Below are 22,960 nucleotides of genomic sequence, written 5' to 3' on the forward strand. Positions count from 1 at the left end.
ATACAAATGCTCTTCAGGTAGCACAGATCATCCCTCTGGAGAAAACAGTCGCCACAGGAAACTGACACTGTTTGCCCAAAGCCAGAGCCCTCTCCCAGAGCCTCTTTCTAGATCCCGTTGTATTTATTTCCACAATGGGCCTTATTTCTAGTTTGTTCATATAATGGCATAGTCTCTCTTTTTCTTAGTGATGGTTTTACTAGCTGAAAGATTATCTGGGATAACAAATTACAATACTATCTTACAACAACTACTACTGCTACTACAAAATTGTTACTGTAATACCCAGTAGGATGTGATAAACTGTCAGTAGGGTTCCCAAATCCCCCCGGGGGGTGGATTTCCCCCCGCTTTCAAGGCCCGATTCCCGCTCCCGTGGAATTGGGGCCCGGGGAAAACCTCAGCCCCGCGTGCGCGCCACCCGGAAGTGACATCGCATGCTGGGGGTGGGGCCACACCATTTGAGGGGAAAACTCTTTGTTTTCCCCTCAAATGGCGTGGCCCCGCCCAGCGTGTGACGTCACTTCCGGTGACTCTCCGGAGCGCGTGCACGATTTAGACGCCAGCCGGGAGCCCCCCGCTCCCAGCCAAAATCCATTTGGCAACCCTAACTGTCAGTGGTCTTAGAAGGGTGTAATTCTGCTTAGGTTAGATCTGTAAGATTATCAAATTGATTTTCTTATGTTTGTTCAGCACTGATATTCCAGGTAAAGATCTTTTCTATGCCATAGGTATTCCTTAGGATGTTTGTATATCCCAATTGTCACGGGCTGGGGTGCCAGTCAAAGCGAGTCCAGAACAAGCCAAGGTCAGGAGCCAAAAAGACAGTGCAAAGTCCAAAAAGCCAAGCCGGGGTGAGGAACACAGTGCCAAGTTCAAAGCCAGGGGGTCCAAAGGTCTAGGTGCAAGAGCCAAGCCGGAGTGGATGCTAGCAGCACGAAGCTGACTTTTTGCTTCCACGAAGGGTACTGCCCAAAGTGTGGAGTTAAATGCTGCTACCAATTAGCCAGCTGCACGATCAGCCAGGCTCCTGTTAGAACTCTGGGCTGGCTGAGCATCTCCCTTGTAGCCTGGCCTCTCTGTCTGCTTGCTACGTCAGGAGGTCTTTCAGCTTGCAGTTCTTCCTTCTTATCCGGGCCAGGAGTGAAGACACACTCTGTCAGCTCATCCTCATCCATGCCCATGACACCAATGTACTTTTTCACATTCATGGTACTGTACCAGCACTAAAATAAGTGCAAATGTACCGAAGCAACAAGTGTATGAACAGATGTAACAGAATTATCAGCAACATGCCTCCTAAAGCAAAATTCTAAACAAATCTAAATACACCTCTTCAAGGGAAACATTGGAGAAATTGTGAAGGAAGTCAAAGGAGACTGAAGAATGCCAGTTAAAATCATTGAGGGTGGGGCTGTTAATTGCAAGTTAATTTGAAGGTGTCCTTATGCAAAACTGAGGATTTTGGAAGAGAAACTAAAATATTTCAATAGTACTACAGAAATGTCTTCAAGTGTGTGTGTGGGGGGGTGAAGTCATACAACCCATATTTTTAACAAAATCACAAAATGAAAAAGAAAAATAATACATTTTGAAAATAGTAATACAACTTTATCAATGCCATGTATGGGCAATATATTTTATTCTTATTTCAGATATTCAGATCACTAGCTAATGTGTTTGTGATGTACTTTCTTTACCACATTCATATGACAATAGTTTTTCTTCTACTAACTTAAATGGTATTGCTTCCAGAGATCCAGATAGACAAGACTGAAAAACCTGAGGAAGTTGAAAAAAGGCCTCCACTAAAAGGTAATTGTTTTTATCATGTTTGTATTTTTATTTTATCATGTTTATACTTGTTTTATCATGTTTGTACTTGTATTTTGTATGTTTGTACATAAATGCTGAAAAACCTGCTCTGCAAACATGCACAAAGAATAATAATAATAAGAGATTGGATTTACACCCCACCCTTCACTACCCAAAGGTGTCTCTGAGCAGCTTACAACTCCTCTCCCTTCCCCTCCTCACAAAAGACACCCGGTGAGGTAGGTGGGGCTGAGAGAGCTCTTGACAGAAACTGCTCTTTTCCAAGAACAGCTCTTATCAGAACTACGGCTTGCCCTAGGTCATCCAGCCAGGTGGAAATGGAGGAGTGGGGAATCAAATCTGGTTCTCCCAGATTAGAGTCCGCGCACTTAATCACTACACCAAACTGCTCTCAAAGATCTTATAGCAGACTGAATAATCTTATCTTTTAGTTGAAAGATCATCCATCGATAAAGGACTACGCATGATGAGTGACTCTGGAGAAATTGCTAGATCCCTGTCACTCAGGTGCAGTGGAGAACTTCTTGTAATAGATAGGATCCAGCAACACTGCCATAATACTTCATTTTACTTTGGGAAGATTGCACTGAAGTTTATGGAAGTGCCCATTATTATCAATTAGAATGAAACAGAATACATTTCAACTTTCTGCTGAAACAAATGGTCATCTTGGTGTCTAGATATACAGCACAGTGAGGTGAGTGCTGGTGAGGCAGAATGGACTGTACCACTGCAGGTTAAAGATGACTTATGCTTGATCACTTGCCAATTTGGCTCTTGTACTCACTCATCTTTTACAATGCTTTCTCACAGTCTTGCTGCTGCTTCCAATTTTAAAATAATAATAGTTAAAAAAAATCCCATTTGATATATCTCCCTTGTAGCCTTTTCCCCATTTGATACATCTCCCTTGTAGGTTATTTGATACATCTCCCTTGTAGGTTATTTCCCATTTGCTAAAAACACATATTAGGTGTTTTTGTGTGTCTTGGGTATCTTTCCATTAACTCAGCTAATCTTGTGATCAGTTCTTGTGACCCCTTCTTCAGTAGATACCACTGACTATTTAGGTGCAAAATGTAAGCAATGCAATCTAGCTGACATTGCTCACGTAAAGGATGCTTCTTACTCACTGTGCAGGCACAGATTAGGCACACATATAAGCGCTGTTTTACCCAAGTCATCCCGTTTAATGATCTAATTATGTCTCTGGGGGACATGTGCCTCTTCTCCAGCAACTGCTGTGATTTAGTTCCTGAACTGAACGAAAGCAGCTGCAAGTTGCAGTGCTTTCACCTTGTAGCACAAGTGGCTGCTGTGCAGGTACAAAGCTGCTCAGCACAGTGCTATGGCTGAGACAAAGTTTGTAAGGAAATTGATCAGGAGGTTTCTTATGTGTCATCAAGGGTAAATTCAACTGGCAATTCAACTGAAAACATCCTTGCTGGATTAACACATACAGCTTTGAAAAAGATTCTGTTGTTTAGATGACATCTCACAAGTTGTGAGATGACATCTCACAACCTTTTTATAATGACCTCCCAGAACAAAAAAGAAGGTTATTTCCCATTTGCTAATTTATACAACTGAACAGAACTTTTAAAACTTCCCATTGAGGCAGAGTTAAAAACTGACCTTGGTAAAAAAAAAAAGATACATTATACATACTTAAGGCTAACACAGAGTTCACTGTTACAGGTGTTCGCATGGGCCAAGAGCTAGGAAAAAATATGCAGAGTAAATGTCTGCACTGTGTAATATCCAGCTGGCCAAGCAGAGTGGATTGTGGAAAAGTACAGAACATATTGTTATGATGAGCACATGTATTTTTTCTGTTGCCAGATACAAGATGAACACTCCAATTAGTTTGCCAGTCCTACCCTTTGAGATTTAACATCATAGTCACAGCACAATATGCTAATCTTCTATTGTAAGACAACAGTGATTGCTGCTTCCTCATAAGGACGTGGAAAGAGTATGGCTTGAGGCTAGACACTTGTCTAGGAATGGCAGATGCTGCCAAAATGTAAGACTTCAAATTCCAGGAGTGATTAGACATTTTGACATCTCTTGCATGACACTGAATATCTGAAGCAGTTAGGCTATGCAAGCATGTCTGGGATTAATTAAATTTTGATAATTTTGATTAAATCTACCTGTATGTGTGTGATTCTTTTTATATTGTTGTTTTTATTGGCTTGTTATTTTGGACTTTGGCTTTAAAGTGGGGCTGAAATTCAGTTAACAATGAACATCATCTCAAACAAATGAACATCATCTCACGACAGAGTTAGAGATTATTAGAAAAAAATTGACTCTTTCTCTTTCAAAAAATGGCCACACTGAAAAATCCTGAAAATATTTGGGATTTTTCAGGACTGCCGAATAGCCTCAGTTAAAGGGCATTTAAAGGGCTCTCAGTCCCTTTAAGTGCCTTTGGAGTGAACTCTCAGCATGGAGAAGGCATTTAAAGGGACAGTGAACCCTTTAAATGCCTTTGGAGTTCATTTGCCATGGGGTCATGTGGCATGGAGAAGGCACTTAAAGGGACTGGGAGCCCTTTAAACACCTTCCCCCCTCCACCGGAAAAAATGGAGGATGGGGGCACATTCTTATGGGGCCCATAGAATTGGATCCTCTGGTCCAATCTTTTTGAAATGGGGGGGGGGGTTTGAGGAGAGGCACTAGCAGCTGTGCTGCAAATTTGGTGGATATACCTCAAAAAACAGCCCCCCAGAGCCCCAGATAGTAGAGAATGAGCAGTGAATTAGCATACAACATAATGAAGATGTTTAACAGATGCAAGGACCGAACAGGAGCAACAAGGTTAGTTCTTATGTTCACCATGTGTTTGGATCTAATACTGGGGAGAACATAGTGAAGCAATAAATATATCAAAATTGGAGATTGACATGTAAATGTACCCTTCTTAATTGTGGAATGCTGAGAGTAATTAACCGAAACCCTGTTACTCTCCATCCATCTCCTCTCAAGCATGGAGGTGACTAACAGCATCTTTTTCTTTACTGTGGGGTGATTGGTTGTGCAGTGTTATGTCTCCTCTGATCTCCTCCAGTGCCCTCTGGCTTTGCAAGGCTGCCAGCAAGCTGCTGGAGGGGGGCGCTGTCATTTATTCTTCAGCCCCTGAGTCATGGGGAGACAGAAAGGCAAGATTTTTTTTAAAAAAAAAACTTGCTGATTGAGCATTTCTTTTGTGCCCCACAGGATTTTCCAATGCCCCACTAACCAAAATTTTCTGGCTATGCTCCTGTCATGTCCCCACTCCCCCTTTTCCTATTGGGAGCCATCCACTGGTTAGCAACATTATGCATCCCACCTATCATGAAATGCTACTGTCAGGCCCCCAGTCAGCTCACTCTCAACACAAGTCTAGTTGAAGAAACTTTATTGAAGAGATTTGAGATGTCTTGAAGCTGAAAGTCTTTGTTAGGACTAAGGAGCAAAGCCACAGGTCCCCTAGGTATAATCAAAAGCCACATTCCCGTCTTACGTCATACATACAAAGCAAAACTAATACCCCTGACTGTTATATGGGCAATTCAAACTGACAATTCAAAGTCTTAGCTTCAAGGATGAGAGTCTGTGAGATCTCACGCCTTGAGGTGCATGTTTTGAGAAGAGTTACAGAGCAGCCCATTGCATCGTCTACTCCTACATTCAAACTTAGTCTTACACTCATTCACACTCCCCACCCCCCAGGAATGTCATGTCAGTGCGGGCAATAAATACCGGGCTGGGAAAAAGAACTAAATGAGCAAAGAACAACAGGTAGTAAATAATGAAACAGATACATAGACAGCCCCAGTCTGACAGCTACTTGTGAGAAACAGGAAAACATAAAGGGAGTCTGTAGCAGGAAGGGAGAATTGGTATAAATTGCCAGTTTAGTCTTACTTTAACCCATGGTTTACAAGGGCAGGTCTCAGAGGGAAGGAGATTTTACAGGGCCAAACACAAGCAACAACCAATTTCATATACGGTAATCTTTCATATTACACCAGCAACAAAAGGCCATGATCAATCTCATCCCTCTGTTGGAAGTAGGGTTGCCAACCCCTGATGGGGGTGTGGGTTTCCCCTGTTTCAGTGGCCCCAATCTGACACCAGCCAGCTGGCCGGTGGGTGAGCCCCACCCCTTAAGTGTCCCAGTGCACCCTACATTCCTGGTGCGATGACATCACCTGGAGGTGACATCATTGTGCCGGGCATGTTGTTCAGAAGACATTCTAGCATTTGGGTTAAAAGTCTATGGTGACCAGAAGAGTCCAGGAGCTGTCCTGGAGTCTCCCATCAGGATGAAGGTAAGACTGGCAACCCTAATTGGAAGGCTTTGTGCCAGAAACAGGATGACATTTTCTTATTGGCTAATAACTGCTAGCCAGAAAGATAGCTGGAAGAACTTTCAGAGCTTTTCATAGGGGACCCTGTTTGGATGGAAAGATGGTGTAGAAATGTTTCAAATAAATAAATATAAATAAAATAATAATATCACAGAATAATGATGGCCTGGTAATTGTTGAAACCTACAATTGGCTGATGCCTATGGATGCAGGATGGTGTTGCGGTCTCCTGAGCTGAAATACTTGCATTTGAAAAATCTATTGAAAACCAGTTCAGTTGTATACCTGAAGTAACAATGATGACTTTAATAGGACCATGCCTCCTTCCTGCCACTCAGCCAGTTAGAGTTCCTAAGACTGAGTTATTGGATCTTGACAACTATTCAGTACATTTTCTAGCTAGTGCCCTGAGGTGATTTGAAGGGAGGCCAACTGTGGGTGGTTCCACACATGTTTATGTTTTGAAAGAGGGAGACACCGAATATATCCCTTTTCCTGAGTTGGAGGGTCTCTGTCCTCATTCCCAGAAAACTGGGGCTTAATTTTGACATTAGCCTGTGATACAACTTCCTCTCTGTCCTCCAAAGGACTTGTGGACTTCCTGGAATACCCTCCTGAATCCCAGAGGTTTCAGGCCCTAGTTTAAGACACATTGCTCTAGCTCTTACACCACATTGCCTTTCACATTGTGCCAAGTACTGATATTCTCCTTGCCTACAATGACAGTATAATCACAGCATAGATGAAGCCTTTCTTCTTGATAATATATTTCATTATTTCAATAGCTATAATTATCATCAATTGGCGGGGGAAAGATAGTTTGATTCAGTCAGTCATTGGTATTGATTCTGAAAGAATGTCAAGGTTTTTTCCTGTCCCAAAGAAGTAAATCATGAATTCCGTAACGTGAAACATAAAATGGTATCATTCGAACTAAGACCACAGTCTAAGACCTCTTTCTATGAAGCGGTGTGTTATTTCAGTGCAAATTCACAACTGTATACTGTTTGCAGGAGTTGACCCACAAAGCATATTCGTATAAATAGCTAAATGCCTTGTGGAAAGGAGAAGAAAGGGATCTTGATGGTACCGTTTGTAGATGGGATATACCCTCTTCCTGTAGCAGGAAAGAGATTGCAATTCACCTTTGTACTTTTCTCATTCATTTCTTCTTCAGGAGCCTTCAAGACCAAACTGCAAACCTGGTTAAAAAGTCCTCCAGGTCACATAAATATACCATTGACCCCCCACACACACCATTGGTGCCTTCATCAATTAGTCTTCATAAAGGAATGTAAGGATGGATGTGTGTAGATGTATCCACGACCATGGAAGCTGTAATTTCAGCTATCATTTGGTTACATCAAATAGTAAAGACTGGTCACAGTTCAGGTGTATTACCGTGACATCAGAAACTGTGTTCTTTACTTCCAGAATGTTGTAAATTATAAATGACTGCACTCTGTATTAAAATGCATATCAAAGATAATAAGGAAAGATGGGGTTTTTAGTTTTCTATAGAAAAGTATATTTTGGGGCTACAAGATCTATATATCTAATTCTGAACATGACCTCAGAATGTGTTTCAGAAATCTGCATAATGCGGCCATGCACAGAGAAGGGTGTTTTTTTCCTCCTGGGAACTCCCAGGTCTCCTGGGAACCTCCTGGGAACTCCCAGGTCTGTGGGCAAACATGACATGTTAAAAAAGATACACTGAGGTGTTTAAAAATACCCAATTCACAGAACACATAACTGCTTTTGAAAATAAAAGAATGCCACTAAGATCTCATAAGACTACTTTGTGAGATCTCAGTGGCCATTTTAGAAAGGAAAAACAAAAAACAGTGGGTGTATGGAAACATCCTCATGAGTGCTTGTCAAAGTTCTATAGCTTCGTGTTGGAAAAAAAGAATCCCTCCCTAGGATACAACAATGACGTACCAAACTTTGGGAGTATTGCACGTTAGATAAGATTTCAACTAACACACTTAGCCACAAAAATAGCACAAATCAAACATATTTAATAGAGAAATGGTACCCATTATTACACAATTTCTGGACTGACTCACCTGATTATATCTTGATGTTTTAGAATCGCTACCTCTGCTTTTCTCCATCTGTTTCCTCCTTCTCCTAATTACCTTGTTTTGTGTATTATGTATGTTTTATATATTATACAGAATAGTGTTGAAATTGTACTACTTCTATTAATATTGTGTACTTTTCCTAAAGAATATCCATCATATATTTATAAGGTTTAACATATTGTAATCTCTGATGAAGCTATATATATATCTATGTTACTGTTGTTTGTTGTCTGTTAATTTATAGTCTTATATTTCAACATATATAATTTTTTTAAAAGTGCTTGTGAGTCCTCTTCTTGTAACAGTCTAATCTTTAAGCAGTTTTGAGAGGTTTCTGCTTATTGTTCTGCTATTATACAAAGTAAAATTAAAAGTTTGTGAAGTACTTTTTTTAACTTTGTGACCTTAAACTATAGAGTAATCACAATAAACTACATTTCAGCAAAAGTTTGACAGCCCATAAAGGGCTATGTGACAATTTATAATAATTTGCGATTTGTGTAGAAGTAAAGTTCATGGGTTGGGTGCCACAAACTGCTAGCATCTTATGTTCATAGAAACAAATCTTTCCCTTCTCACAGCGGCTCCCCCCACCATGCCTTGGTCTAGGTTAGAGGACTCCTCCAGATAAAAAGCCACCCAGCATTGCCAGGCTGCAATAGGAAGGAGGCATTAGATACTATCACTCGTTCTCTTTTGCCACTGGAGCCTATTATGCTACAATGATCCTTACCTCCCATCTCATTGCAGGTCCCCACTGCTGAGTGTTTGGTTTTTTTTGTCATGGGGATCTCTTTACCACCTACAATGTCTTTTCAAAGTTCATAGAGGATTATTGTAGGAAGGTGAAGACAGGAAAGGTCTGTATTTGACTGCCTGTTGCTTGCAGTATGCAGGATCCAATCCAGTATTCCTAAAAATAACAATAGAAAGCAGGGCTTCCCAGTTCTTGAACTCCAAAAGTTGGTAGCTACCCACTGCCTGGGGTAGACTCCTCCAGTTCAAAAAACATAGCTCAGAGCAGGTGTTATGGTGGAGCCAGTGAGCAGAGCCTAGGGAATGAAGCCAGCTGAGGGAAAAGTCCAGCAGTTTGAGGCAGATCCAGAGTCAGCTAGAGCACAATGCAAAAGCTACCTGTTCACCTGAAGTATATGGATAAGAAAAAAAACAACAACACACACAGCTGAGAAGAAAAACCAAACTTGCACTTTTTCTGAAAAGTGGTCTAAAAACAAGAAGTCCAGCAAGACTGGTGTGTGTGTGTGTTTAGTTGACAAACTTATCTGAACATTGTAGTGAATACAATGCAAGTTTCCACCCTGTGTTTGTTGAAAGATTCGGTCCTCTTACATTGAGGAATATTGCTAAACTTGGGGGACAGAAAAGAATATTTTGGGAGGGGGTGTGTCTGAAAAACTGAAAATCCTATTATTCTTCTATTATGTCCTTTGAGATTTAGTCCTGAATGCACAAAGATGGGCAACAGTGTAGATTAGCAGCTGTCTGTAGGTGTTAATTCTGCCTGTCTGCAGAAGGCAGGATGTTAGCTAGCACTGTTTAAGCTAACAGCCCATCCTGAAGATATGTGCTCACTAAAGCAACACACCATCACAAATCTACCTTCCTGCTGCTAAACTAATGTCCAAAAATAAAAGCTCCCTTGGCCAGCAATGTATTTTTGGTGAGAACACAATTGCACAGTCAAGGGCCACAAAGTAATCTCCCACATAGGGCTAGGAAATGAGTTTGCTGGTGTAATATGAAAGATTATATGAAATTGGTTGTTGCTTGTTGAGTAAACATTTTAAACCCTTAATTAATTATCTTGTTTCATATATCATTATGAATTGCTAGCAGTGTAATGTGCTGAACAGAGTGCTAAATTTGGATGAGGAAGACATCAGATCAAATATTTGCACAGTATACTGGACAGGTCTCTTGTGAGGAGAAAATTGGCTATATATAGCATGAAGGCCCTTGGAGGAACAGCTAAGGCTGCACATTTTAATTAGTCAAGTAACTAACTTCAGTCATAATTGTCCATACTCCAAAACAATCAACAATACATAAATATTAACATCCTGAAAGACTTGCCACCCTGCAGTCTTGACTGATTTATAACTCTCTTCCTATATCAGAATTCATGAAGAAGAAACTTTCGCAAAGATTGTAACATTGATGAGTCTTGCCCTTGTTTGGTGTACAGCTAAGTCTGTACCTGGCCCCAGAGTGTGGATCAAAAAGAAAGGCACACAATATCATCAGGAACAAACAGCGGTGGTGCTTCTGCAAAGCTGGAGGAGCCCCCAGTTATTAAAAAATGAAATATTTTTAAAAGTAAGGGGGGGGATAAAACATACATTTTTCTTAAGAGATCTTGTCAGTCATTTCAGATTGACTAGACAACTGTGGTTGCCTTAGGGTTGCCAGGTCCCCTCATCGTTCTGGTGGGGGGATTTGGGGGGCATTTGGGGGGATGACCCCAAGCCCCACCCCAAGAGCAGCCACCTAGAGCCACCCCTGTCCCTCCCCTCCTGTCAGATTTAAAGAGCTTCAGCTGATCGGTGGGGAGCACATGGCCCACCAATCAGATGAAGGGCCCTTTATGTCTTTCAGGAGGGAGGGAGAGGGGCTGTCACTGGCTGCATGCTCCACTCATTAAAAAAAACCCTATAAAGGGCGGGGCTACAGCACATGGGGCTGATTTCCCAGCAGCAATTTGCCACTTAGGATTCAAGTGCATGCCCCACTGCCCCGCTCACTGTGAGCCCTGCATGCTGCCATCCTGTTGTTGGATCCCCAAGCATCGAGAATAAATCCACGTTTTAAAGAAAAGCAAAATTTATTTCAAAGCGTTGAAGACATACTCAAACACGTTCTTTGTTAGAACTGGGGATACACAGTTAGGTCAAGCATAATAAAGGAACTTCAAACAGATACAGATCCAATGAATATCTTTCCCGCTGGCGGGCTAAGGAAACGGTTGCGCGCCCAGTACATGAGAACCAGGCAGAACATCAGACAAAACACAGGTGCAGTAGTCCTGGGAAAATCAATAGGCAAGCATTACAGCATCTTCTCCCCCACACAACCTCCAGCAGTTATCTTTTGCATTCCAAAGCAGGAACAGGATGATAGAAGCCAAGCCGGGTGTAACAGGGAAAGGATATGTACACAGAGGTCACAGAAAACAGAATGGCAGCTTGCTGACAAGAAGGCGCCTGTATTTCCACCTCCTTCCAGTAGCATTTAAGGCCTCAGTTAACCAACAGCCTTTGCGAAAGAAGATGGCGGTCCAATAAAGGTTCCCCAACGTCATTTGATGGTTTCAAACATTCGTTCAGACGGTTAGGATGTTTAAGATGTTCAAACATTCCAGTGTTTCCGATGTTCCTCCCTTCCTAGGGCCTCTTCCACCCCCCCTGATGGCAATATAACGGGGTGGGGGGCGGGAGGCGGCGGTAATATGAACAGGTAATATGTCTGGACTGTATAAAATGGTTTACAACTTGCTTGGATAAGTGATTAGGGACTGTGGTCTATATTTTTATGTATAGCATACTGTAAGTAGGATCCTGTTATGTAGTTTTTGCACTGCTTAATGTGTTATGTTAATTCTAATGCTGTGCCCCAGTTATTTCTGGTTGGTTCCAGATTTCTACAATCCTAATGTACTATCTACTGAATGTCCAGTTTTGTTGATCGTACTCACTATTTGTAATCCACCTTGAGTCCCTGTGGGAAAGACAGACTATAAATAATGTAAATAAATAAATGACTTAATGAATTATTTTACATACAAGGGACAAATCAGTGCTGAATTCCAATTAGTGCTGAAGACAGAGAGTTGGATCTGAAGAACTGCAAACTAATCTGTGTTCCTTCCCATGCCCCCTGTGCTACTTCCCCTGTTATGGCTATTGGTTGGTCTAATACAGGGGTGTTTTGTGATGTCAGATATTTTAATATAACCACACTGCTATGAAAGATATGTATTTCAGACACATTAACATTTTGGTGTTGTCATTCTAGAAATTCACAAAGAAAAACTCGAGAAACCTGGAAAACGGGAGAAACCTGAGAAACCTGAAAAACGGGAGAAACCTGAGAAACCTGAAAAACGGGAGAAACCTGAAAAACGGGAGAAACCTGAAAAACGGGAGAAACCTGAGAAACCTGAGAAACCTGAAAAATGGGAGAAACCTGAGAAACGAGAGAAACCTGAGAAACCTGAAAAACGGGAGAAACCTGAGAAACCTGAAAAATGGGAGAAACCTGAGAAACGAGAGAAACCTGAGAAACCTGAAAAACGGGAAAAAACCAAAAAACCTGAAAGATGGGAGAAACCTGAAAAACGGGGAAAAACTGAGAAACCTGAAAAAAGGGAAAAACCTGAGAAACCTGAAAAAAGGGAGAAACTCAAGAAAATAGAAAAACCTGGAAAAAAGGAAATACCTAAAGGTAGTGGAAACTATCTTGTTAGTTGCTTCTGAATCAGGGATGCTGTGGGTAAACAAATGAAAATCAGTGTAGTGACACTATTTTAGAGCTTGAGTAACCCAAATGCAGTGATGCTTGTGGAAGGGAAATTTCTGACTTATATCCTGTTGCATTCTGCCATTCTGGCCTGAAATTCTGCTCCTGGGACTCAGTGGACCCCTGGAAATCGGCAGCAAGGAGGAAGGTGAAATGGGAGTCTGCCGTGGTAGTAGAGTATTGGTGGAAATTGCTCCATCCTACATGCTGGTGGAAGTCTTTTATCAGCAGAAAACATAGGATCTAAGCCATAGTCTTCTGCTTTATAAGTTGACTCCAACATTTAGGCACTGAAAGAGGTTTTCCAACATGTTTTACACAGGACAGATGGTTGTGTCCACTTTTCTCTTTGTGGACAAAAATAATGTGGGTGTTTTTTGTTCTTTTGTTTTTGTATAGACTGTGACCAACAGAGGATGGATATGGTAGTGGAGTTTCCACATTCTCTAGAAAGCGGAGACTGCCCAGATACATCATCCTCTGACACGGATTCTAAGCTTCTACCTGTTCTTTATTTTGTGCCCAATTAAAAAGTGATTTCCAAGCAGCTTGAGCCCTAAGGGTGTCTTCACTGCATGTGGAACCAAACAAGACACAGTGTGCCACATTTTATTTCAGCAGCAGATATAGAAACAGGACTCAGATCTCTTGGGACTCTAATGACTATACAACAGTCACATTCACAACGGGAGTTCTAGTTGGGCAGAAAAATTACTTTTTCTCAGGGACAAAATATAGTTGCTTTGTGTGCTGAGAAGTCAGAGCTTCCTGACAACAGAAATGTGCCTTATGGAGCTTATGGTCTGTACCCCATGTACCAACTAAATAATATACAGTTGTTATACACAAAAACAAAAGTTCATTGTCCAAAAAGCTCTTTATGAATACTAATCTTGTTGATTTGATGTTATTAAAAGAACAGTTTGTTACAGTGGATCATAATAGTAGCTCCAGGGTCCAGAACAAAAGCTGCTGCATTCACACAAATTCTGGAGGCTGCTTGCATAATTCCTTGGTGGAGGTGCAGATATATAAAAAATTACCTCCACACAGGAGGCTACTGGTAGCCCAGCACATTTTCCATTGGGTCTGCCAAAAATCTGAACTGGGTTGCAGACATTTATGCAAAATGTTTACAAGGTGTTCCCACTTACCAGTGGCTTGCACAGTAATGTGCAGATCTTGCTCACATGAACACTACTCCTGTAATAAAAGATCTGGGTTACCCCAAATCTATTTCCATGAAACATTTTAGGCCTTTGAGGCTTGTGTCCTGAAGAGAATAGTTCACTTTACCAATGGCCTAACAGTGATGCCTTTGAGAAGCCAAAATGATACAGACTTTCATTTACAGAGTTCGAATCAACAGAGAGGAAATAATACCTGGTTTTAATTTCTAATCAAGTGGGGAACTTCATGACAAGATGTAAAAAACCCCAACAACCCAGAATAGATCTACAGGGCACCCCATTAGCCAACCCATAAACATCTGTCTATTGGTACATTAAAACAAGAGTCCATACTACTATACAGCCAGTAGCATTTGACACATTTCTAAATATGGTTGGAGACTAAGTAGTCAGTCCTCTCTTTGTTTTGTACTGAGTCAGATGGGGCATAGCTGGACAAGGTAGTTTTATATTGACTTTACCCTTCACTTTAGTTTGGATTCCAGCAAATCCTACCCTCTGATGTTTTTCTCTGATGGAAAGTTTCATCCTATTTTTCAACATGTTATATCACAACAAAGAAGATGATTAAATAATGAAAGCGCATATTGAGATTTTAAACTGCTTTTCTCAATTAAGATCTGAATGGATTAAAGTCATATATACATCTAGTCCATTTTTTATCCCATCCGTCCTCCAGGGATCTCAGGGCAGTTGACATTACTATTCCTTACTTATTGTATCCTCATATTAAGATGTGAGGTAGGTTAGGCTGATTGGAATGAATGGCCTAAGGTCATCCAGCAAACTTCATGACGAAGTGGGGATTTTGATCTGAAACTGAATCTCCCAGATCCTAATCCAACATACCAACCACTACACCATTAATGTGTCAGTTTAGGTCTAAGGTGAAAACAAGGTTTGTTATGGTCAGTTTGTGAAACTAGGATTCAGCCCACAGATGATTAATGAATCCTGATTTGTCTTGGCAAATCCTATCTTCAGCAATGTCACTGCTTCTGCTGCCTCCCTACAAGAGACCTAGCTGTTATCCCAGCCTGTCTCACAGAACCCAACTGGCAAAAAAGCCTTGCCATATCACCAACCTGCTTGCCTTTAGTTCTCAGAAATGTGAGGAAGGAACTCCCTCCCCCCAGAGGCTGGCTAAGGAAGCAGCAAGACTTTCAGATTAATCAATTCCCAGAAAATAATATCCTATTGCCCTGAGCCTGCATTGCAGTGAAGGCGGGGTATAAACGCGATTAATAAACAAAATAAATAAATAAATAAATAAATATCAGTGTCACCCTCACATGCAAACTTGGCCAAACTCCCTCCAACCACCCCATCTCTGCTCCAAGTTATACAACATGCTGATGGCTGACATGGCATTCTCCCTAGTATTACCATGGTTTTGTGTCATGTCTTAAGTGAACTGACCCTGTATTGGCCACTGTGTATCCTTTCATTTCCATTGCACTTGTTCATATCTGCAACATATTCTCCAGGACGAGGGCAAGACAAACCTTGTTACGTTATGCATGGCATCAAAACAATGAGTGACTAATACTTTTTGAAATCAAGAATATAGTTTTTTGAAATTTAAAGCTTTATTTGTTAGTAGTTATTGGCTGCAATCCTGTGCACATTTAAGATTCTTACATACTAATGTAGTCCACAAAAATTATCAACAAGCAAAATATTTTAGCTTTCCTACATAATAATCACCCTCCTACCCTTTTCAGTTTCCAAAAATTTCCAGTTTTGGAAAAAGGTTCTTGCTTGCCAGCTAAGTAAAATCTTGCTTCCTGGAAGAACTGAACCCAGATCTAGTTATTAGTAATTTTAAGTGCTGTTTTAATAACAGCTAGTATAATTCTCATTGCACAATTCGGTTCCCGGGCTGCCGGCTCGCCCATGCAGTCCGGGGGCCGCCTTTGCCGCCCTGCAGGAGGAAGAGCAGGGCGCGGCAACCGCCGCATCCGGGACTGAACGGGGGGCGGAGCTTTGAGGCCGGCCCCTGCCTCCCCCCTTCAGTGCGCGCCTGATCGCTCGACCCACCCTCCCACCCTGTTGACAGTATGGGCATTGGCTGGTCACTCTTTATGGGGGCCGGGTAGGAATTTTTCGCCCTTTCCCAGATTGGCCAAGGGAGGGGGTGTTTTCGCCTACCTCATACTGCAACGGAGGATAGGGAAAAATTGGCTGGGGTGTGGCTGAGTTTAAATAGGTCGGTCACTTTAGCGGCAGGATGTTAGTTTATCAGATTGTGGCATGGTGACCACCGGCATATAACCCCGATTGGGGCATAGGGGTATTGCCAGTACAGTCTTTGGGCCCTGAGGCCCGGGGCGGGGAAAGCTGACCGCCAAGATGATGGCACGGGATTGCCATCCCTTTGAGCCTCGAGGCTCGGGGGTTCTGGCTTATCCCTGGCCATCATCCACTTGCCATGCTGACTGGTTGTGAGCCATACATTTGGCTACCAGCTGGGGCTGGGTGGATCGCCCTAGTACAAATGGCTGGGGAGGGGTCGAGGACCCCTGGCCTGGTCATGCCACAATCTGTAGTGCCCTTGCTGTTCATCGTTGTCGATATTGTTGTTAATGAAGTTAATAAAGTGGCCCGTTCAGTACCCAAGAAACGTGTCTGTCTTTCTTCCAGATTGGGGGGCAAAAGAGACAAAATCATAACTCTCATAATTATCCTAGAGTCTCAGATCCTACGTAGATGAGATCCTAAACAAAGTTACATCCTTCTAAGTACATTAAAGTCAATGGTCTTAGAAGGGTTTAACTTTGTGAAACCAACATGGGAGCAAATGATTAACTCCTCCTTCCACAGCCATAGTCCTCTCCTCCTCAGATTCCTGTCCCCAAAACCATTGCCTTGAACACTGGAAAAGACAGAGATGCAGTCACAGATTTTCTACCATATTGTTGAGTTTGGCTTTCAGCCAATTGTTGTTGGTATCCTGATACCTCAATCTTGGTGTTCTGTACTTTAATTTTTAATTTTCTGTGATTTTTTTTAAAAACAAGGTCTTTGTAGCTCTTTCTGCAAGTAAAATGTATGCTACAAGTTAATATGCTGTCAAAACAGTTTATGCAAAATTGCAAACAAAGATAATTAGCTTTTCCTCTACAAGAAAAGAGGGACAGCAGGTCAAGTGAAAAACAATGGGAGATAAAGAGCAAAATCTGTTGGGCTCCATCGCTTCATGGTTTCCCCCAATTTCTACCCAATGCAGGGGAATCCTTGTGAGCCTTCCTTAAAATGAATAGAGAAGGCAGCTGGGCCTGGAAGAGTGAGGGCTAATCTAAAGGCCTTGTTTTGTTTTGGTTCTGTTCTGCCAAAGAGCTGTCCCCCTCCCATGTTATATAAAATATGCCTGTTATTTTGTAGTGCACAAAGAAAAGCTGGAAAAGCATGAAAAACCTGAGAAAAGAGAAAAGCCTGAAAAGAGAGGGAAACCTGAACAACCTGAAAAACTGGAAAAGAAAGAAAAAGTCATAGGTAAACACCCGTTTTCATGAACCAGTTGATTGCAATGTTCTGACTCATATAACAACCACCAAAGATGTGGGGAAATGAACCCCTCAAGGGTAAGAGGGGAAGGCACCCCCCCTTAACTTTGTTCCTCAGTGCTGTTCCCCCATTTGCCAGTACATCCATCAGCTAATAAGAGGCCAGTCTCTGGAATGGTGCACAACACTTTCTTATTCTTATTTGATATCACATGAGCTATCTAGAGGAGGTGAGAAAGCTAGCAAAGGGCAGGAATCAGAGCTGACTCCAAAAGTAAAATGTGGAAGATACAGGGGCTTTGAAGATGGAGATGAAATAGACTGAATTGAAAAGCAGTGGGCTGGGAACATAAAATGAGATGAATGGAGGAATTTGAAGACAGTATAGAAGGCGAAAAGTTGGTGAAAGTAGCTAAGTAGGTGCTGAACAGGGCTGGAGGAATATGCTACATTCCTACTTGCATTCTCTTCACACTTTACTGTGAGGAAACTGAGTTCAAAATGTGGTATGAACCAATATCCATTTATATATGGACTTTTCAGCTCATTACCATTCCACAACATATAAAGCTTGAGAATGATTAAAGAAACATAACTTTCCAGGCCTTAAAAGTTATTGATTTTAAATCAGAAGGCAGTAGAATTAATCCTGTATTTCTTGTTAGCCTGAAGTAATAGTTCCCTTTGCAAAATTAAAACTTTGAGTTCTCCCTGCTGGCTGGTATGATCAAAGTCAGTTAGCAGCTGAGGCAGAAAAATACTATTGGTTGGATCCTGCTCTTCTGGTCTGTTCATGGCAATCCTCCGCCCTGCCCCTGGTGCAAGGAGAGAGCCTCTTGCTCCAGTGGAAGGTGCTTGTGACAGGGGAAAGTGTCACCATTAGCAGAATCCAACATCCCGAAATGATTTGTGTTTCCCCAGAATGAATGTTTACAGGCTCTGCCTGAACATAGTGACTGAGATCACATCCTGAGTTTCTTTGAAATGTTTGCTAACCACAATCTTGCCACATGGCTGTGAGTAGTATATATTAAATAAATTGTCATAATTCAGGGGGAAAACCCCCCCCCACCTCCATGGCTGTTTCTTCTCGGGATCAGACCACAACACTCTTGGCTTTGGACGGGATGATATTGCTTTTAGCTTCAAGGAAACAAAAGCTTAGCACCACTGTTTTCAGATTTAAAAATTCATATGTGTAAAGCCTGAAATTTTATCTGATTAGCTTTCAAAATTCAGGGAAGGGTAGCGAAGTGAGAGGAAAAAATGAAACATTGGTTTTAATTAAATAAGATAATGAGCCAGCATGGTTGCAGTCAAAGCTGGAGATAGAAAAAAAGACTAATTAATTTAGTGATTGCTGAATTGTTTGTAGATAGTGTGATGTTAAATGTTAAACACTTTATTCTTTAGAGACTTGAATAACAAATCACAGGTTTTCATAATGCATTTGCATACCAGCAGTCATTTCTTTGCACATGGAGAAACCACAAGAAGATTATTTCACTCATCCATAGCAAGAGTTGTATCACGTTGGACAAAATTGCTCTTCTTTCTTAGCTTCAGGTAGGTAGCCATGTTGATCTGCAGTAGAAGACCAAGATTCAAGTCCAGTAGCACTTTAAAGACCAACAAGATTTCCAGGGTAGAAGCTTTCAAGAGGCAAAGCTCCCTTGGTCCCCTATGACGTAATATGTATGTCAGTCTTTTGGGTGCCACAAGACTATCTGTCATTTTGGCTACAACAGGCTAACTTACCCTTCATATAGAACAAAGGTACAATGTACCAAGATGGTTTCCTGCCTAAGTCTTATGGGAAAGAATGACCATTTCCTTAGTTTTGGATCTTCATGTGGAAATAGGAGTGCTGCAGAATTTCACAGCCGTTTCTTTAGACTTGCTTTTTCTTTGTACAAACTGAATTTTGAGAGTCCTTATTTTCATGTTTTTTCCCCACTTGTTTTATACCAAGTTCCAGCATTAACTTTACACATTTTTACTATTATGTTTTGCATCAGTTACATATCAAAACTGTAAAAGGCATTGAAGTGTCATTGGGAAAACAAGCAACAAAAATGGGTGATACAACATTGTGCAAAAACAATGTAACTCCTATATGAAAAATGGGAATGAGACCGTGGTGTTCTTCACAGGGCTTATTAAAACTCATGGGACTTATGAAATAAGAAAATGTTAATTGCCTGAGCACTTGAAGGGGATGACTTTAAATTAAAATATTCAGTAATATGTTGACATTTCTTTGATTAGGCGGGATATAAATCAGATAAGCAAATAATAATAAATAACCTTCCATGGCCTCCATTATATCCCCAGGATCGACTGTAACATTAACTGCTTCAGCAGAAATCATGGGTTGTACATTATATCCATTATATGATTATGTCATGGAATTGCCATGAAAGCAGCGTTGCTCTCCCAGGCTCAAAGACTACTTGTGCATCATTTCCAAGGTTGATGGATGATAATAAAAAAACTGATTATATTGTACTTGCCTGTAAAGAAAATGACTTGCTTAAGGCAAGTGGACATGTGGTATTTGCTGGAGCACTTACGGTCATTTTTCATTTCAGTATATTGAATTTAAGGCTTTCTTGAGGCATAATCATGTTTCAGTATTTTCAGAGGCCAGTTGGGTTAAGGTTCATGCCCTGCAGGGAATGGTGCTATCGACAGACAAAACTGCTGTTGCCTGAAATAATAGCTGATAAACCAGGCTTTTAAAAGGGTAGGCAATTGTCATTGTCAGTCTTGTATGGGTGGTACAATCTTTGTCTTGATCTTTAAAAATATAAATCACATCTAACGGTTTTAAACTCTGGTGAAAACAAGTCAGCAGGCATGTATCATAGCTAAGCATGTGAACCTCTTCAAGAATGCTGAAATCTCATTCATTAGCTATTTGCCAGTAAAGGAGGAGTGGGCATAGACTGAGTTCACATTCCCAAAGCCGCCCCCCCACACACACACACCTGTTTGTTGAATGTTTTTATTTACAGGGAAGTACAATACAATCCTTTTTTATTATCTGTTTTTCATTGTAAGCTGCATTGTGCTCCATGAGGAAGACAGGCGGCTAATAAATGTTTTGGTGGTGGTGGAAAGTGTTGTCAAGCCAAAGCCGACTTATGGTGATCCCATAGGGTTTTCAAGACAAGAGACGTTCAGAGGTGGTTTGCCGTTGTCTGCCTCTGTGTTACAGCCCTGGACTTCCTTGGTAGTCTCCTGTCCAAATATTAACCAGGTGTAACCCTTCTTAGTTTCTGAGATCTGACAAGAGTGGGCTAGCCTGGGCTTTCCAGGTCAGATAAAAGTAAATAAGTAAGTAAGTGAAAAGTACTGGGTTCAACGCATGGAGGACTCAGACTACGACATGCGTTCAGACGCATTTATTGTACTTCATAACAAGACAAAGAAAACGCCCCTGCAAGGCCAACTATATACACTCCACATGGCACACCTATGTTCCCATTGGAGGGTGCTATTGGTGGACTCAAGGTGGACTAGGATCCTAGGTCCCCTTTGTATTTGGGGACCAAGCTCCTGCTTTAGCCACGGACCCCTGGTGGTGGTCCGCATACATAACACCCCTCCCCCCTTAGTTCCGATTCAACCTATGTTACATAGTCCTGCAGATAGGTGGGGGGGTCTGCGCTTATGGTCGCCTCTGGCTGGCTGGCCATGTCTGGTTGTGGCGAGGGCGGTGGCTGCTCTTCGGGTTCTGGCGGTGTGGCCGGGGGCTTGACCGGTGCGGGCTCACTGGTGCGGGCCGAGTGCTGGCCTCCAGGGTGTAGAGTCCTGGTCCCTCGAGCTGGGGGGGTGCTCTTCAGTCTCTGGGAGCTGTCGCCACCTCAGTTGATCAATATGTTTTTTCAGGAGTTGGCCATCCTCTGTAGAGACCTCATAGGATACCGGGCCGGTGACTCGGACAATTGTTCCAGCAATCCATGGGGCCCCCCTCTCAAAGTTCTGGATGAACATGAGGTCATCCAGGAAGAACCCCCGGAGAGCATCCCTTTGTTCCGTCAGCCTCCTTGAGTCCGGTGCCTGGTCTGGATGTAGGCGGTCCAACAAGATAGTGGGGTGCCAGCCCATCAACAGTTCTGCTGGGCAGTGCCCGGTGGTGGGGTTGGGTGTCGTCCACTGTGTCAGTAGGAAGTGGGTGAGCCGGAACTCCCAGTCCCCATCTGTGATCCGGCTAGGGCTTCCTTTGCTGTGCGAACCATCCTCTCTGCTTGGCTGTTGGTCACGGGGTGGAAAGGCGCCGATCTTACTTGCCAGATCAGGTTCCGCTGGAGGAAGTCCTGGAACTCTGCCGATGTTAAGGCAGTCCCGTTGTCAGAGACTATCATGTCCGGCAGCCCATGGGTGGAGAAAATCTGGCAGAGTGAGCGGATTACAGCTTTCGCAGAGTTGGTGGACATGGGGCTGAAGAGTCTACCATTACTAGGAATATCAGCCCTTGGAAGGGCCCAGCAAAGTCAATATGTAACCAGGACCAAGGCTTGTGTGTTGACTCCCACAACTGTGTTGGCATGCTTGGCAGGTTTGGGTGGACCACCTGGCAGGTCTGGCATCTCCTCACCCAGGCCTTGATCTCGGCATCGATTCCTGGCCACCAAACATAGCTCCGGATCATAGCCTTCATCCTTACTATTCCCAATGCGCCTCGTGAAGAGCGTTGAGGACTCATTGTCACAAGGCGTGGGGGACTATGACCCTGTTGCCCCACAGGAGACAACCCTTGAGCATCGACAGCTCATCCCTACGGGCTGTGAATGCCGTGAACTCGGGGCCAGTGGAGGACGTAGGCCACCCCCTTACCCCCCAGCCCAAGACCCAGGAGAGGATGGGGTCACGGGCTGAGTGGGTAGCTATATCTGCAGCCTGAAGGGGCGACTCGGGGAGGCCTTTGAGCATCAGGACCCCAAGGGCAGGGGCTGGGTTGGCATCCACAGATGGGAGGGGCAGTCTGCTGAGGGCATCAGCACGCCCCATTGCCTTGCCCAGGTGGTGTTCCAGGCGGTAATTGTAGCCGGTCAGGAAAAGGGACCAACGGAAAATCCAGGGTGAAAGCACCTGGGGGGTATACTTGTCTGCCGCAAATAAGCCAAGGAGAGGCTTGTGGTAAGTTACAATAGTGAAGGGGTGCCCGTACACAAAGTTATGAAACTTTTTCACCCCCGCCACAATTGCCAAACCCTACCGGTCTATCTGTGTGTAATTGTGCTCGACGGCCGTCAAAGCCAGTGAGTAGAAGGCCATGGGGACCTCCCAGCTGTCAGGAAGAAGGTGGTCCAGAACTGCACCGATTCCGTAGGGGGAGGTGTCGCACACAAGGACTACTGGTAGGGACTCATCAAACTGCGTCAGCACCTCATTCGAGATGAGTAGCACCTTGACACCCTTGAACACCGCCGCCT

General features: G+C 42.7%; 1 protein-coding gene across 1 annotated transcript in view; it reads left to right on the forward strand.

The window, feature by feature from the left end:
• The window catches only part of TRDN (triadin), a 191,773-nt gene that overhangs the window by 87,225 nt on the left and 81,588 nt on the right, over nt 1-22,960 (forward strand). The window contains exons 7-9 of the mRNA XM_015407343.1: nt 1,756-1,815; nt 12,320-12,748; nt 17,398-17,508. Of these exons, the coding sequence (XP_015262829.1) occupies nt 1,756-1,815; nt 12,320-12,748; nt 17,398-17,508 (600 nt within the window). The remainder of the gene's footprint in view (nt 1-1,755; nt 1,816-12,319; nt 12,749-17,397; nt 17,509-22,960) is intronic.

The sequence above is a fragment of the Gekko japonicus genome, unplaced genomic scaffold, assembly GCF_001447785.1.
Source record: "Gekko japonicus isolate JY-2015 unplaced genomic scaffold, Gekko_japonicus_V1.1 scaffold252, whole genome shotgun sequence".
NCBI classification, from domain to species: domain Eukaryota; kingdom Metazoa; phylum Chordata; class Lepidosauria; order Squamata; family Gekkonidae; genus Gekko; species Gekko japonicus.